General features: G+C 42.1%; 1 protein-coding gene across 1 annotated transcript in view; it reads right to left on the reverse strand.

Annotated features, from left to right (window-relative positions):
* cdh4 (cadherin 4, type 1, R-cadherin (retinal)) overlaps positions 1-18,657 on the reverse strand; it is a 76,003-nt gene that overhangs the window by 37,895 nt on the left and 19,451 nt on the right. Inside the window, exons 3-4 of the mRNA XM_069678177.1 lie at positions 10,018-10,173; positions 4,362-4,506 (exon numbers count right to left, since the gene is read on the reverse strand). Coding sequence (XP_069534278.1) covers positions 4,362-4,506; positions 10,018-10,173 — 301 coding nt within the window. The remainder of the gene's footprint in view (positions 1-4,361; positions 4,507-10,017; positions 10,174-18,657) is intronic.

Below are 18,657 nucleotides of genomic sequence, written 5' to 3' on the forward strand. Positions count from 1 at the left end.
GGCCGTAAGTGATTCTGTAATGATACCTAATGAGGAGAGCTAACAAATGAACCTTAATGCTCGAACTGAACAGCTTTAGCTAGTTTCCGAGGATAATCCTCCTCGTCTCAGATTAAATCCCATTTATTCCTTATTAACAAGAGCTGAATGTGATCAGATAGCTCATATTGTCATGTACTGTCTCGTTACGTTTGATTACCTGAACAAATTAAATTCTATTAGTCACAGGTTTATTTGGAGCTGAGCGGGAGCCCGGTGGCACCGGGTGACAAATGAAGCCGTTTCAAACTGATGGTGGCTGACGGTTTGATCGGATCTCTGCCTGCGAACATTAACATCTGGTGACCGTGATAAGGGCTGTTCCCGGTTGGTCCCCCTCTTTGAAGGCTGTCACACAGCGCTACATGTGAAGATCTGTTGTAATGCTTCAGAGAACCTTTGATATGTTGGTCTGTAGATACAGAATGTGATACTACTCCAGCTTTACAAATATCCTCGCTCTGCCTGGCATTTAGGAAGGAATACGAACGGACTGACTTGTTTGGAAAATAGTAAAAGCTTTTTGCTTTTACGAACATTTACAAATATTAAACTTGTTTATTTGTATTAGTCACTGTGCACACTGAGGATGAAGGGCACACTGTCCTCTGTGCACAAGTACTCTTTCTAATCGGAGTGGTGGAAAACTTTGCAGAACTTCTCTAGTTCATGCGTTTGATCTTCCTGCTGAGACAGAGCAGATAAATATGCCTTCAATTAGGTGTTTTATTGGGATGATGTAGCTTCAGCACTGACTTGGCTGCTAGCCATAAGTACATGAATTAAATATAAGCATTTTTGTACAAGTGTTGGTTTCTTTGGATAGTTTCACTTACAAAAAATAGCAGAAAAAAACTCTTTAACCTTCGTAAAGTTTAAACAAATTACCCTTAACTCCGGTGGTATCTAACCATGCAGATAATTTCCTTTTTCTGCCAAGGTTGTTGAAATATCTGCCACTGAGACTTCTGTTGCAGTGCCAAGTCAAGTGAATACATGTGTTTTGTTTTGACTGCATGAAGAGGAAAGTGAGAAAATATGCTCGCTTTTTTTTCACATGGTGAAAATAACCTTAAAATACATGTTACAGAAAATGTGTCATGATAGTCAAACTCCTCTCAAGTGTAGTGTTGCTTATAACCCTGACATTTCTTTCAACTGTGAAATCTTTTCTTTGCTGTTTTTCTACATTGAGTTCTCAGTGAGCACATGTAAATAGCTACGATGATGTTTTGGAAACTCCAAAATGTGACTGGAACCGTTTCTTGCTTTGAATCATCGTTCAGCGTTAGATTAGAATATTATTTGATGTTTACGTGGTTTACATCTGGAGGGCAGTGGGAGACAGAGAATTGAGATATTCCAGCAGCATCTCTGGATACTCTGCCCCGAGCAGCACCTGTCAGCTGCAGTGTTGTGATTCAGCACAGCAGCTGCTGCCAGGATGGAAGAGGAGGTTTCACCTGGAGTGACGCCTCAGGAGTTTCCACGGCCATCTTTGGATTCCACACAATAAACCAAGCAACATGCAAATTCAGCTCAGCTATGGTACGAACTGCGCCTTATTGACCTCTTGATAATCACTTAAATTCAAAGTCATTTCATCTGGAAGGTTCGTGCAAGTGATTGAGCTGAAGAAACCATGGGCAGATCTGTAATAGGTCAATCCAAATAGTTTGGATTGCCCCCCCTCTCCTCTCCCCGCCGGTCAGCTTTCACATTAATAATTTCGTTCCGTACCCGAGCACACAAAGAAGGTGGCGGTAATGCGCCTCAAAAATAAGGAGAAGAAGAAGAGTATTATCAACTACGTAACATTGTTTATGTTGTCGTTCCAGTGTAGAAAAGCATGTGAATCGCATGATCCCAAGCCCATACAATAGAGCCGACCTTCGCACTATGCCTTCTATTATTCATATTTTGGAATAATCTGAAGAACGACCCTCTCACCTACATTTCTACGGTATCAGCCATGGCCGTGCTGTTCAGAGGATGAGGTCAGCGGTGCTGCACGCATACGTGGATTTCGGAGGAGGTATTATAAAAAGCAGTCCACACGTGGTTTGGTTCAGTTAGCTTTCACACCTGATGCTTACCGTACCCAAGTACACATGAATCGTACTCGAGACCACCTTTTCAAGTGGACTGGGCACGGATCAACGAACTGTGCTCGAGCACGCTACACAGCGTTCACACTAATCAAACGAACCGGACATGGGGTCAAGTGTGCTTGGATCCGGGCCTCCTTAATGTGAAAGCCCCCTAAGTGTCAGCAGCTCAGATGATCTTCATGGTTGGGCAAAGGGCAACAGTCAAAGGAGAATCTAAAGCACTGTTGAATTCTAATATTGTAAGTTGCACGATATGTTTTTGCGTTTATAATGTGAGTCTTTGGTGTGTAAAGACAGGTGCATACAGTGTTGATGTTAATTAATGTCCATTAAATCAAGTGCTGCCTTACGTTGTCCATATATCTAATTATCTACCTGCAGTGCTGCTGGGTATGGATGCTGACTTTAGCCAAACTTTGCAGCACTTAACTTGAGGCTTAAACTGAGTCCATTATGAGTCAGTGAAATATTTAACAAGCAGAGGATAAATTTAAGGCTTAAATGAGCCAGAAAACGTATAAACTGTCTCCTTGAACCTACACTGGAGATGAATCACAGTCCTTCTTGTTTTCTCTGACTAAACAAGCAATTAGGCCAACGCGGCTTTGCAGCCTGTTTTCCTAATTAAAGTTCATCATTCAGAGAGCAGAGGAAGACTAAAGCGCTGCGCTCCATGCACAATATGCTTTTTTGATACAGAACTCTCAACACCTGACATTATGTGCTGCACAAACTTATGTTACCTGGCAGTGGCTGCGTTCTGAAGAGCACAGCAATTACACTGCACATATTGAAGGCTAATATATGTCCTGTTAATTGGGATCACAGATTGCATTCTGTTGAAAACAAAACCTAATTCAAAGACTTTTGTCGTTGCTTGCTCTCATTTTAAACGAAGCCGAGTAGCAGCGTGAAAAAATGAAGAAAGCAGCTTTTGGAATGTCTGGATGCCCTTGCTAATTAGGAGCTCTGTATATAGACCCACGCTCCACTGAGGAGTAACCGCTACTTCACACACACACACACAGTCAATCCTTTACTCGCTCATCCCTACACACACACACATACACACACAATGCTTTCCTATATTGTTTACAAATCCCCCTGAGATTAAACTTTGCAGCAGAACAATATCTGAACGCTGTGAAGACAAACACAGGTCCTCGGGGTCTGATTGTTAGAACAAGAGTTCTTCCAGTCGAGACATGAGAGCTACTTGAACATTCTGCTCTCGTCTGCTGCTTCGCACTGACCACAACTCTGTCTCCTGATTCTGAGGGAAGGTCTGCATCTCTCCATGCTCCGCAGAATCTGATAATGATGCATCCAGCCAAGACACTCTATCACAAATATCGCATGAGCTCGCCCTCGTCTGAACTGGCCCGAAAACTTCAAAAGTCACGGTGAGTTTACACCTTAACGTGTCGGTTGGAACATTTTTTCAGAGGATGCTGTTAGTAAGATTAAAAGATGAAAGGCATCTGTCTAAACACAGACAACAAAAACAGTGACGCTTCAGTGTGTGGCTGAAGTAAAATGACCCTCGCAGACTGAATCAGTTATAAAAGTAAATGCTGTGAAAAGGATCTTTAAGCAATAAAAGGCCGTGTATCGCATTAAACATTTTCCTCGTGCAGTTGTTAGTAGTTTAAACTAATCCAATAAAACCTTTCAGCTATTCATAAATCAGTCCAAAGCACGGCTTCAGATGGATTATTGCATTAATAATCTTCTGCTGAGCACAGCGCAGAAGCTACAAATGCCGCTATAAGTGGTGATTTAAGGGGCATTGATTTCGTTGGTTACAATTTTAAAGGATTATAAGCTTGTATAAAAGGTGTTTTATGGCTTTCAGGATGACTCAGGCAATCTGAAGTGAACCAAAGGTGCAGATTTAGATCATACTGTCCAACAAGAGAAGAGGACACTCACTCAGCAAAGTGCTTATTTAGTTGATTCTTTCAGACTGAGACTGAGACAATGAATAACAGAAACATTATCCAAATCTTGTGTTTGTAACTCGCTCCTTGGTTTTGTTCCTGGTTGAAATAGCCTGATGATAACTGTCGACCAGAGTAACCTCGCTGTTAAAAAGAGTATGACTACAGTTTTGGATGCTACATGCTGTCTTTTGTTTCTGCTCAAAATGCCATCGTTGCCTGGTGATGCTTAAACCGGTGTTCATGTGCAGATGAATGGATGTTATCGTACCTGGTTTGGAGCCTTCAGCCACAGAGCCGTTGTACACCTGGTTCTGAAACTCGGGTCTGTTGTCGTTCATGTCGATCACATAGATGTACAGATCGATCGGATTCTCCACCTGGTTTCCGTTCATGTCGACTGCGTGGGCTCGCAGCTGCGGATATGAATAAATGCACACAGAGAAGGAAGAGATAGTTAGCATTCAACGCCTGATACGAGCTTGAATCTATATTCATAATGTAGCTCAACTGACAACAGGCCGCTAGCTTGATTGATATGAAACTCTGCAGACTGTGCGGACTCAAACTCAGCACATAGCACAACTTTGACTTTGTTAATTGGCAACTTCATCCAACTGGCAAATGTTCTGTTTCTTGTCTGCCAACGGGGCATGAGTATCCTGTTGGTATCTTGGCACGGACTACAACAACACAGAAAGGGGCAGAGTAGTGAAATGTTCCAGACACACAAACAACACCTATTTGGTTGTTAGCACAGCCAGAGGCCCGAAAAATATCAGAGAGGTGTTGCTGCTCAAGCTGTGGCTCCTTTTTGTTGGGGGTAGAATGTTTGTCTCGGTTTGGTCTGGATGGATGTATCCGACTGATGAGCTGTTCGTTGACAACCGCAGTGTGAGAATAGAGAGAGAGGAAGGGGATGAAGAAAAAAAGCGTTGCAGGGGAAAGGCGCATGAGATGGGAAGGAGAGTGACTGAGCCTTGTGCAAGTAAATGAGAGATGAAAACACAAAGAGGCAGTGTGGGGGTGTGGGGGCTCGAACAGGGAGGACTGACAAAAGCAATCATCATCTACAGTGGGATGTCTTAATCTCCAGCGCTGCAGCTACACACCCTCTACTCCCCACCAATCCCCACTAATGATATCTAACATAACGCAAAGCTTTGTAATAGCCCTGCAACCAAACTGGCTCTGTTCGCTGTGACTTACATCCCCCTCATTCAATTGCAGAGAAATTCATATCCTCTGCAGAAATGTTATTCAATCACGGCTCAGCTTGGTAAGAGAAGAACGGGCCTCATTCCGGCTAAAACTGACACACTGGCAGCAAACAATTTTGTCTGCAACAACACAGTGGAGGAGGATCCGCCTGCCAGCCTATTCACAGGGAGTCGTGATGTATTGTGTGGTGACATGAGAGATTGAATGGCGGCACCTGCATTCACCAAAACACAACTCATCATGTCGGCTTTTGTGCCTGCCTGTCAAGGATGTATCAAAACATGTCCAGACACGCATCCAAACAGTGGTTCAGACACATGTTTACGCATATTAACATGGACTCTGACACAAGCGCACAGATACACGCTAAGACGACATACAGCCAATCAAAAGAGGCCTCTTTAGCCACTTAATGATCCTCAAGATGCTAGTTCTCCATTGGCTAAGGTACAGCAAACAAACATGGAGAGGAGACCCAACAAACAAACAAGCCCAATCTGTTTCCTCAGCTGTGAACGCTGCACGCTGAGGGATGTGTGACTGTGATTTGTGTGACTGCTTCACTGCATGGGTGTGAGTGTGTGTGTGTGTGTGTGAACAAGCGATAATGATTGTATAGTCTTCTTTGTGTTTTTGTGGATGTATGTTTTGTCCCTTTGGATTGGAGTGTGCTTATTTCTTTCCCCCTTTTCCGATAGTTCTGTAAAGGTACATTTTTCTGTACTCACATCTGTGTGTGTGTGTGTGTGTGTGTGTGTGTGTGACCTCCAGTCTGCTTATGTGTGTCTGCTTGTGTGCTCAGTGGAGGAATTGGAAATATGATCTGAGGGCCTGGAGGAGTTTGTGCTGCACAGACAGCAAATCAGTGTTTGTGAGACGGCAGCAGTATTCTGCATGGTGAGCTTTAGCAGGACTGGACCTAACAGTTTGTACGTAGGTCTCCTAAATTGGTCCCCTTACCCAATTTATAAGAATACTTTTGCCATCTCAGAAATCCTCGACAGGTCTCTATGTGATGTTTTTTTTGCTTCCTCTGCTAAAGCTATTGCAATCTATCCTATCTATGTGTAACTGTTGATATTTGCCAAACAATTTACAGTTGTATATGTGCTACTTCTTGTGTTCAAGTTTTTTGGGGGGATTCAATATGAAAACCTTTCTGATATGCTCCCATACAGTAAATATACATCTTATATTTTGTGAAGTAACATGATGTTTTCTGCCTGGATTGTTACTGCTTGATGTCTCCTGTCACACACTGAATAAACACAACTATGCACTGTTATCCCGGCCACACTGTATTGGTTAGAATAAATACATTTTAATTGTATATGTGCCTTTCATTTTTGTGAGTAGTATAGTGTAATTTGTTTATTAGCAAATCTAGCAGTTTATCTTTATGTATTGATATTTTTGTCACACAGTTTGTTACTCGGTTGGTCCTCAATGAAATATCCGAACACTTATTGTCCACATTTCCATTACTTTTGTTAAGATATTCAAGATCCACAGAGGATAAATAACAACTGTTATGATGTTCTCAGTTTTCCTCTAGAGACTCGAGCACGTTTGCACTCATTCTGTGAAATATTTCATTAATCACACTAGACTGATTGTCATCACTTGCATTGTTCTCTGCTTTTATACCAAAACTCACAACATTCCCATCAGCCTCAGCTGTATTTAGTCTTTGAAGCTAATTTACAAAGGATGCAATGCTAACCAGTGAATCATAGAGAGTGCACATGGTAAACATTATATCAAATGTCAGCATGTAAGCATTGTCGTTATTAGCATTACAGCGTACTGATTTTCGCATGTAGCTTCAAGCACTGATGTGGCCTCGATGAAAGTAACACATATAATTATATCCCCTATACTTTCATTTTAGCATGTCGTGCAGTTTAGCTTTTAAAGCGCACGCTCATAAATCACAAATTTGCCTCAAGGGGCTTTACAGTCTGCACAGCATACAGCATGAAGGAAAACTCTTAGAAAAAATACATCTCAGGTGGATCAACAGAGGAGAATGGACAGACATGCAGTACAGAAGATGATGAGTAATCCAACAATATTGTAAAGGTAGAAAAACCACCTCACTGTTGTGTCCCTCTGCCAATCAGTCAGGTTGCACTTCCATCAGTGTTTCACACAGAGGGACAGTGTTACTGTGACCAGAGCGGGGGGAAAGGGGTCGGGGGATACAACAGCATAAGTCAGCCTATACCAGAGAACATCTCTTTCACTCCCTGTATTTCTCTGCAGAGCATGTGACTGACAGTAGATCCTTCTCCTGTCAGCAGAGTGAACAGGTCAGCGAGGCGCTCCTGAGATATTTTGTTCTCAAGACTGAGATAGAAATCATGGCCAGAAATTTGACTCTGAACCACTGGTTAAAAGTTGTCATCACTTCTTAATATTTTACCATAGGGTGAAAAATCTGTCACAATTAGAATACCAACAAAAACGTTTTCCTGAAAGATTACAAAGACCTTTGATCTAATCAGTGTGTCTCTGAGTCCAAGTCCGGACAACCCGAAACACAGTGTGTAATAGGAGGCGAAAGCATAACTACACTATGACCAATCAAGAATATAGACAGATCGTTAACAATATATATATGAAGGAGATGGATCAAGGAGGACACTATGCAACTTCAAGCGACCGCTACAAGCTACGAGCTACGAGCTACATGACGTCCTCTCCAAAAAACATCAGCGCTATCAGCAGCTGTTTGCACCCATGTAAAACACATACAAACGCTCTCCATCCGCTACAGTACATGCATTCGTGCAACAACTTCACAGGCATTCTCATATTTGCTCCATTCTTCTCTTGCCATGTGGACTCAAAGGAGATCTGTCTGACAAAACTGCAGCTCAGGCTAACACCCACTCTCCTCACCTCACAGATCACTTCCCCTGGTGCTGTTCTGTCAAAAACAGCAGCCTCGTCTCTCTTTTCACTTGCACCCAAAACTAACAAGCAAAGTTTGGCCTGCGAGAGCGCAGCAGCGCTGAGAACTTCCTGTCAAGTTGAAAGAAAGCAAGCAATGGACTGAATTTCCCCTGGGTCAAACCCTGGATACATTCTCTGACAACAAATCATTCATCACGTCACAAACTGCACGCGTCCACGGGAGCATCAATTAGAGAGGCACGGATATGATACCGATAAGTGATATCAGTCTGACACTAACTCAAATAGCTGATCGGGTATCAGAAAGAGTCGGGGCATTACTGGGCCTTCAATTGAATAAACTGGAATCCCATCGGTAGTTTGTATCAACAAATGTCCAAATCTCAGGTGTTGCTAGGTATCGGGACTTAGTAGCTTCATTCAGCCGAACATGCTGTTGTCACTACGGGCAATGTCAAATAAGAACTGTTTACAGGGCGGCTGTCCTGTCTTAGGGACCAATAACCTGCTTGTTTTATTGATCCCAATTCGCTGGTTGAGTGTGAGAGCAGGTATGGAGAGATAAGAAGCACATGCAGCAGCGTCCTGAGCCTGAACGTAGCAGGTAAAGAAACAAGAGGCTCATCTTAAACTTAATGGATCACACACAGAAGTACGAGACAAACCAGTCAGAAAGACAATCATCTAAAGCTTTGTGTTTGTCTATACTCATTGCACAAAGTGTTTCTGTGCATTAGTGTTTAAAATGTGTGCACACAGCTAAGACTGTGTGCAGATCCACTCTCCTTTATTCTCTTCTCCCTCTGAGACAGCAGCGTGCTTTTGAATTAGCCCTATCAGCAGCGTAGCCATCCATCATACTGACAGGCACGTGGGCGCGCTGAGACTGACACCGGCGCTCACCTCGAGTGGAGGTGTTAGTCTTTGCTGATATAAATTGAAACCTGTAATGTGCGTATATGAACCAGTGGCCTCACGTTAACACAAGTCTCATGTGGTCTGAATATTTAATTCACACATTTATAGAGCTGCTTAACCCCAGGTTCCAGAGGGGCCAGTCATGAACTCAAATCTCCAGTCTCCTGTGTGCAAATCAAGTGTGTGTGTGTGTGTGTGTGTGTGTGTGTGTGTGTGTGTGTGTGTAGGTGTGTGTGTGTGGTGGGGAATCCTATAGGCCATATGAGGCTAACTGTACAGCTGTCAGCCTGCACCTTTGAACACAACAGCTGCAGAGAGGCTGCGGTAAGCGTGCAAAAATGTTTGGGGGTGTTGAGATAGAACAGGCCAGCAGTACACAGAGGAAACATGGCAATCACTAGTGAAAAGAGACTTTGTTTATGGTGTAAACACACATCAAATATCAATCAGCATTCAGGACGTGTACACACACATCTTTGCACAGGCTTGAAGCTGCACCTGCTCATTAGCCCTGATAGAGAGAACAACAGTTTTCCTCAGCTCTGTCTCTCTTCCTCTGTTCCATCCATCCTACGCTGCTCTGTGCAGCTAAACTTCAATCTTAATGACAGCTCAAGTGGCTGTGTGTTTTGCCAAGGCATTCATTATTTCATTTTGGGCTCCTGCATCAATCAGAGCCTGGAGAGGCTGCTGTGAAAGTCTTGTACAGCAGCAGACAGTGAAAGAAGTTGAATGCAGCCTGACTAGTGCTCATTGGGCAGGAAACCTCAGTGTTGGAATGAAAGGTGGATGTGGAATAGAAGAGACAAAGCGTATACTTATAATGAGACTGATGAAAATGGAAACACACAGACTTAGTTCTTCCTTACATGAAAGGAGGCTCTCTCCTCTCGGTCCAGGGGTTGGGTGACAAACATGTTGCCACTGATGGGGTCGATGTTGTAGATCCCGCTCGGGGGCTGATCAGCGCCTGCTCCTGTGATGCTGTAGCGGATCCCGACATCCTTGTCCTGATCTGAGCGGATCTGAAGACAAAAGCAGAGAAACAAGTTCAACAAAGAGGAAACTCTGAGTTTCAGTTTTTTCTTCACTTGCAACAGGAAGCACAAAATGTTCCGAGCACAGTGACATAAAACCACATTGAAATATAAACCAAAGGTTTGACAGAACATGGGCTGATATTTGTTATTGATTATAACATTGAATGCTTTCTTGTGAACGTACAGCCTGAAGGGGAAATACAAACCTGAGCAATGTGTGGAGAGAGGAATACATGGACTTTTTAAAGATTTCGTCCGACCTGTTGAGTGTTTGTCAAGGCAGCTTTCAAGCGATCATGAAACAAGTGTAAAAGGACCTTACTGCCAGCTACGATGGTAATTGTGAGGACTTCCTGGCTGAATGATGTGAACATGATTCATGCCATTATTCTCTACCATGTCTGTCTGGAGCTTAATATCTCAATGTGCCTGTTCCACCTTCAACACCTCTGCTGTTTCACAAACACAATCCAAACGGTGACATTTAAAGAGAGAGATATTTTACCTTGAACAAGTTGCAGTACGAGCGGCTGCCAAAGCAATCCAAATATCAATACTTTTGCTCTGCACCTTACTGACTTAAAGAAGACAAAGGGAGATGAGACTGTAGCATGCCTCCCTGTAGTATTGATTTTCAATGGCCTCTAAGGATACCACGCTCTTAACAGACATTGCAGCAGCGTTTATGTGTCATAAGTAAAAGTGGTGGTCTAAAAGTGTTACTAATACTTAGTAAGCTGACACAACTAAACTACCCAAACACTTACTAAAATTCCCTTATTTAATCACTATGGTAACCACATAGGTTTTTAAAGATATTGTATGACATTATGGAGTCTAATGTTCGATGAGAGGATCCATACGACGATAAAAAGATGTACCACATAACAGAACATGTCGAGCGCCCCCCTGTTGACTGGCTGCAGTATAGGTCATAAAGCCCGCCTCCTCCATGTTAACAGGTGGGACATGAGTCAAACTATAAAATCAAAACACACGTTAAATACGTTTTTCTCAGACATGGTTTCTTTCATTATAGCTACTTATTAACTTTCTGATTTGTGCCCAAGAGTTCATGTTTTTAGTTAGTTATTTAGTTAAGTTATTTAATGTGATAAAAAAGGGTCTAACACCATGATTGAGCTCTGTTGACAAATACGGCTCCTGCAGTCAATCTGTTCTGGATTAGTAGAGTAGAGGAGGATTGGTGAGAAGTAACGTAAGTTTCCATTATCCTGAATATCTGCTTCAGACCAACACAAGAAGCTGTTTTGCTTTAAAATAAGCTGACGTGAAGCATCTTGGCTGTTTTTTCCAGTAAGTCAAATGTCAAAACAGTGTTTTGGTTAGATGAAGGGGTAGGACATGGTTACCATGGCTCCACCTGCTGATCCCTATTGCACAGACTCAGGCTCCAAATGTGCAAGATGGCCACGCCCGCTCAAGGGAATTTTTTGGGTTCACTTTTTTACAATGGAAGAAGGTGGAGATGCATTGTCCTTCTTTATTTACACTGACTGGTTTATGTTGGTAGAAAGACAGAAAACAGAGGAAACAGGTTGCCAGTCCAACGGTAACAAAATCCTCTAACCAGCGCGTCTCGACATCGTGTGAGAAATGGTTCAGTACATGATCCCACATTAAACCACCAGGTTTAGTTTTTACACTTTTTAGTAAGGATTTAACAAACCTTTAAACACAGCACAGGTAGCCATTCCCACTGTTTCTAGTCTTTGTGCTAAGCTAATCTGCACCTTATAAAGATGTCCTGTTTACCAATTGGTTTCAATCCTCTCATCTAACTCATGGCAATAAATCAAATAAGCTTGTTTCCCAGAAAAAGTATTCCTTTAACTATTGAAGATTACATTTTATTACAAAATACTGTGTTATAATGTGTACTTATGGAGCAAACCAGTGGGAACAAGCTCTGTCATCTATGGACAAACACTAACAAATACAGAAATGTTGACCCTCATGTTAAATGATGACTTTATTATAGACTGAAATGATTTGAATGTTGTCATCTGCAAAAATCAATAACACTCACACTCCAATAACACATACATTAAGACAGCTTAACAAGATTACATTTTTGTTTTATCTTAATTATTGCAATCAAGAACTGAAAAGTTCAGTCATGAATACACTGAAGTCTGTTTACGATACACTCGGGAAATAATGCTTGAATGAGAGTCCTAAGGCCATCTGACTAACTACATTCAGGGGCAACGTCTTTTATTAACTAAACATACACTGACAACATTATTGTAGAATATACAAGTTCTAGTTTGAATCATATTTAGGTGTGTTAGATGGTAGAGTTATAAAGACTTTTTACAAGAGTACATTTAAACTAACAGAAGATTTTGGGGGCCGAGTTTAATCCCTTTCCGTCCTCAGAAATCAGGTCTCGAACATAATCATGAATCTTGAATGAATCCCCTTTGAAGGGGTTTTGACTTGTAGGCTGGGGATACATGTCTTAAAGGGATAGTTTGGGTTATTTGAGCAGATGTATGGTTTAACACATATATCTAAAGGAAAGGGCTGTATCAAAATGTATCATACACTTAAACTGATTTTTCAGATATATATTTAGGACTTTTTAAAATGGCTAAAGTACGTGTTTCACATGACCCTGTGTGCAGCAGTACAGAGCTTATGTGCTGTGGTACAGCCAGTGTCTTCAAACAGGGGCCAGCTGACCGTCATCTACTGTACGTAGTACTCACTTCTGACAAGTACCTAATAAGACCCCACTTCAAACAACCCAAACCATCCCTTTGAAACTAACCAGAATATAAGCCAGTATACATAGATAGGCTGTATGTGCAATATGATCACTGTGCTCTTGTTATTATCAGTAAATAAACAGATTAACAGGGATCATTTAATCAGATTACAGTGGTCAAAGATTCCTTAATCCCTGTACTACACGGTGATTTCATGGATTTATGGATCCTGGACCACTGAGATCTCTCTTCAAGTGCCAAATATCTCCATATCAGCTTTTCTCCAACCCCGCCCTCTATTTCTGAACGTAACACTGCGTTGACTCCTTTTTCTACTGGGACGGAACCATCACTATGGTTACAAGTCAGAGGGAATAATCACAGAGTCAAATGGAGTAAAAGGCAGGCTTGGCTCTTTTTTTTTCTCTCTCTCTATCTTTCTCTTCCCCTCCTCTGCAATTTTCCTGGTCTGTGGGGCTGCAGATCATGCATGAAAATGAAATTACTTCATCCGTTCAGCAGTGACGGCGGCTTCTGCATAAAACATCTCTCTGTTTGAACATGATACCCTCTCTCTTAATTTCCTACGCGGTCCTCCCACACAAACGCTGTAGCACTCAGCTGCGAGCTTTCACAGCCGCAATTCTAATTTCCTGAGCTCTCTTAACACATGATCCATACGTGAACCCTGCAGCTTCAGGTGTAATGTACAGCACTGTACAGCTCCTATAAATCAGGAATGTAATCACTGTAGCATGACTGTGATACTGTAAGACAAATTACATTTATTATTCACGACGCCCACCTTCTGCCAATCAAAGCAGGACGAAATCAGGGTATAAATAATAATATAATTTGATCATTCAGCCTCGTCATCATCAGTGTCATCTGTTTGAATAACACATAGATAATGTGGAGCAGAAGAGACAGATTATTCATTCCACTAATGAGAGCATGCCTGTGAAAGCCTCTGTCTTATCAGTGAAGCAGAAAAACATGTAAAGGCCTCACTGAGATACACCATGAAGAATCCCATCTGCCTCGGCTGCAGGAACACGGAGAAGCTCAAAGTCATGTATGTGTGTGTAGTGAAGTGTTGGACAGGTAAGAGATTCTCTGTGTGCACACCAAAGCGCGGATCAAGAGGAGCGGCTCAGTTCAATAATTCACAGGGCCGTCATGTGGGAAACTCACGTATGAAATTTTCACCGGCCACGGCTCTGTGCTTCTGCATTCGGACGTGTGTGCCGCGGTGTGTCTGTGTGTGTGTCTGTGTGTGTGCGCGTGAGATCCGTCTCCTCACTGGAACTTCAAAGCACACCGTGTGTAGTTGGCACTTTGGTGTAAAAGCCCCGAGAGGAAACAAAGGAGCTCTTACACGTCATTCGGCCTGTGTTTCCACGCCTGCTTGATATTCCACGTCAAGGCCACCTGAGACCAGATGTCACATTTGTCGGTGTCTCTTAATGAAGAGTCTTTATATCAATAAATTGAATAAATGAAGAAGCAAGCCTTCTCGGAGTCCTGGGAATCCCTTGAGTGACAACTGCTCAATTGAGCCATTTGAATTGAATGCTAATGATGAAAGCTGGGATTTCTACCCTCCTCTCTCCTTCCCTCCCTCTCTCCCTATCTGCTATCTTTCATTCTCCCTCTTACTTCAGCACCTCCTGGCAGATAGAATGGCTACTAATCACACTAGAAAAAGCAGAGCGAGGCAGATGCAAGGGACTTAACTGGCTGTCTGTCTCCGTCAGATCAGACCAGACATCAGATAAGTGACCTATTTGTAGCTCTTTGAGAGTGATTTCCTTGATTACTGACAACTGCTGGGATCCTGTGGGACAAGCTATCAGCGTGAGAAGAAAGATGGAAAGGGATGGAGGCAGAGAGACACAGGGAGAGAAACCAGTGGGGAGTTGGGGGAAATTAGATGATGAATTAGTGTTCTGTTTAACTCCTCGGGGTGACGCGAGGCGCACAAACAGACAGAGAAAAGGGAACGGAAAGGAATACATTTACATGTATTGAGCGGAGCGGCTGGCTGCCTAATTAGCGCACTGTGAAGTTTCAGTCTGTCCAAATCTCCGTTAATTGATCCAACCCTGTATGATCACCTTATCTGCATAAATAGTTTGATGCCTACATAAACAGAGACTAATTTGGTGTTTATTTGATAATACTCTAGTTTCCTCAATTTATTCATGCCGGAATTATTTCAAGCAGTGCCGCAAAATGGACAAAGCAGCATTCTTTTAAAGGACGAGCATGTGTGGAGCCGCAGTCCTCTTCCCCTGCCAGTGTTTCGCTTCCAGGAACCAACAATCATTCAAGCAGGAAGTCATTAAAGGACAGTGTGCTGCAGGCACCCATGGGATCATTAAGGGTTACTGTGTGCTATGGGCTAATGTCACACAATAATGGGAATCTGTGGTTTACACTCTTTGATAGCCTCTTTTATGTCTCATCCACACTTAATGGTTCAGGCTGGTGTTGTAGTCCTTTGGCTTCCCACACACATCTCTCTCTTTCTTTATTTTATAGCTCTTTATGGGCTCAGTCACCTCACTCTGCCTTCAGGGCACATCAAACACCCCCCACAGGTTGCACAGGGTCAAGAGCCACAGGAAACCAGGGCATCGTTCAACACCAACGCAGGAAGAACACCTTATAAATTTACAAACGCTCACCCAGTCTGTTATCAAGAGGACAACGCTGCGTGCTGCTGCCACTGATGATCACCTTTTCAACTGATCAAATGCTCACTGTAGGTCAAAGTTGAGTAAGTGTCATGCAAAATAAGGGTTTATTAAATAAGCTTACTAGAAGTTTCTTGACAACAAAAGTCAAACTGTTAGCTTTAGCTTGTGTAGCACTTGTTGCAGAAGTTAAACGGGATTTAAAGGCTTTCATCTGCACAATTTTTAAATTGCTGCCATGGCTCATGCTAACTCTACTCTTACCCCCTCATATGTTGAAATTAGCTAAATACAGACTCAGAACAACAGCACAGATTGTAACACGTAGCACTTAGCATTCTTCAAATCATTTCAAATTCACTCACTGACAGTCACTGAAAATAAAGTCAAAATTTAAATTAGCTATCGTAGCTAAAGTAATGTGTATGTACTGTAGCGTTCTGGAGTACTTCCAGTATTTTCCCAGCATGCACTGGGGAGGACTCCAAATGTTATTGTTAAGGAATTGAGCTAATATGCCTTGCTTATAATTAAGTGTTCCAGTGTACAGTGTTACGTTACAGTGTGTTTGTTGATGCCTTTGTGTTCATGTTGCATTCATGTTGCAAATTTTAGTGCGTTCCATAAGTGAGGGTTCCATCTCCAGTCTTGACGTCCCTCCCTTCAACAGTGTTTCTTGCATTGTGACTGTTAATAAATTAGGCTGTTTTAAGGAAAGCAAATGTCCTCTTCATTACAATCTTTGGCATGTCTCCATATATATATTATATTAGTAGGTCTCGTCCACCATCCTACACATACACACAAACACAGTAAATTGATAGTGACAAACACTCACATGTAAACACACCAGCATGTGTTGATTAATATGCAGCTGGCCCAGTAAGTAGATCCTTTTGCATGTTGCTGCAGTAGCTTAACCAGTTTTATTCTGCTTATTTCTTGTCTGATATAGAAAAAGGCATTTCTAATGAAGTTTGTGAAACTAAACTAAAACTAAAGTTAATTTAGGAGGCTTGCACTGCGTACCCACAATTTATGGTGTTTTGCAGAGTCCATGGTACTTAAATATATTAAGGGAGAGTTTACATGATCAATAGTCAGATTTTTTAACAGTCTCAATTTGGAAAATAGCACCCAGGAGACTTTAATTGTAACAGAAACTATGTAGGGGTGATTTTTTTTCCATTGCCACATTTTTGGCTTGTGCCTTAATAATAGAGGCCTTCTTCTTAATCCTAACCCGATAAAGCCATGTTTAATATATGCAGTAATGTTATATTTGTAATATAGAGTATGTGCAGCATAGAGTCAGATATTTATATAACCAATGAGAAAGTAAATGTCAGTGATGGCGCCTCCAGACAAGAATGGAAAACACCTACTGCACAGCAGTTCAACAGTTTTATATGAAGGATCTAAATCTGTTAGTTTGGTGGGTTGTTAATGTGCAGCAGATAAATGCACTTAAGTGAAATTAAAGGCATTTCTGTGCTGAGGTGCATTGTGGGAGGAAGTGATGCCAAACACTCAGGGCACAGACAGGATATCACAGATCCCTTCTGGCTCCCTCTCAGTCACGCTTTAGCTGTCATAGCTGTCAACCATAATTAAGGCAGCGTGTGCCAAATATCTGGATGCCTTTAATAGAAACTACTTACTGACAGGATGGCTCATATACTCACAGGCCTGCTCTGCTTTTAGACGACGTAGGCGCACAGTCACATATGAGGGATAAAACATGGTTATTAATAATAAAAGCATGATTCTGATTCTTATTGAACAAAGTTTAGATAAAGGAGGAAAGTTGTGAGAGAGTCTGGATTAGTTTGAGGTGTTTGAGCAGCAGATGGTTGATTCATTGTGTGGATTAGGCTTTTTGACATTTTTAAACAGGGTTTTAAAGAAAGCAAATCTAATTAGCTCTCTGATGCTATTACTCTTCCCCTTTAAATAACTCCAATTTCCCTCAAGTAGTGTGAATTTCCTGGAATTTCAGCAGTAAGCTCATATTTATAATTTCTATTTGCTCATTTTAACACCGCAGCCTGTCGACTCGAGGGTGGCTGGTAAGCTGTGCTAGTTTAAAAATATGCTTTGTTTTTTCATGTGTTTCCATAGCAGGTTTACAGCAGGCCTGGCACCATGGTGAGTGGTTCTAAAGACAGAAAGTGACGCTGTCATGCAGGAATAGACTATTGATTTTCCTATCTTGAGCAGCCTGACTTTAGTGTCACTGTTAAACCTTACTGTTAAAATATTCAGATGTGACAACAAACCTTTGCCCTCGTAGGGATGCTGGGATGCTACTAACACAAGTCACTGCAAATGGGTCAATTGCTTCGTTAAACAGCATTATCAAAAGCATCTGTGCGTCTGCAAACTACACAGGCATCCTTGAAAATCGCAGCGTTTGATAATGTCTCATCGCTCCCTGCTGTTATACAGTAGCTGTTTTCTCTTTGTTGAACATGAGGGAAAATGGCAAAACTACATGCTTTTTAACTTCCTCTTAAATTTCAGTTTTGCATTGCTTTGATCCCTCCTGCTGCGTGCTTGTCACTCTTCAAAGCAGATGTGCCCTGCTTTTGATAGGGAAGAGGAATTCAAATAGTCTGATAGGCCATCCACACAAACATCCAACAAAATGACGGAGGAGGAAATGGAGAATCGGAGGATGAAAGAAATAAGCGAGAGAGATGGGCTGACAAAATGGAAACAAAATTTCCAATTATGGAAAATATGGGACATCAAGTTTTGCTAGCCTTCAAACTTTCCTTCCTGCAAAATACAATAACAAGCTTACAGGCGGCAGTGTGGTGATAAAGAGGGTGAAACCTGTCAGTTTAGTGGCGTCATGAGAGGGGAATGGTGCGGATGGTTTTAAAAATAGTCACATAGGAGGTCTGTGAGGGAGAAGCAGCAGAGAGCTCAGGTTTAATATCTCTCAAGTGAGAGCCGCTGACAGCCAGCGTCGCACACAGTTATCCCTGATACTCATAAAGAGCAGCTGTGTCGGGGCCTCGGCACACAGG

The sequence above is a fragment of the Semicossyphus pulcher genome, unplaced genomic scaffold (assembly GCF_022749685.1).
Source record: "Semicossyphus pulcher isolate SPU_LCO1_2020_fin unplaced genomic scaffold, fSemPul1.0.p SCAF_3, whole genome shotgun sequence".
Taxonomy (NCBI): domain Eukaryota; kingdom Metazoa; phylum Chordata; class Actinopteri; order Labriformes; family Labridae; genus Semicossyphus; species Semicossyphus pulcher.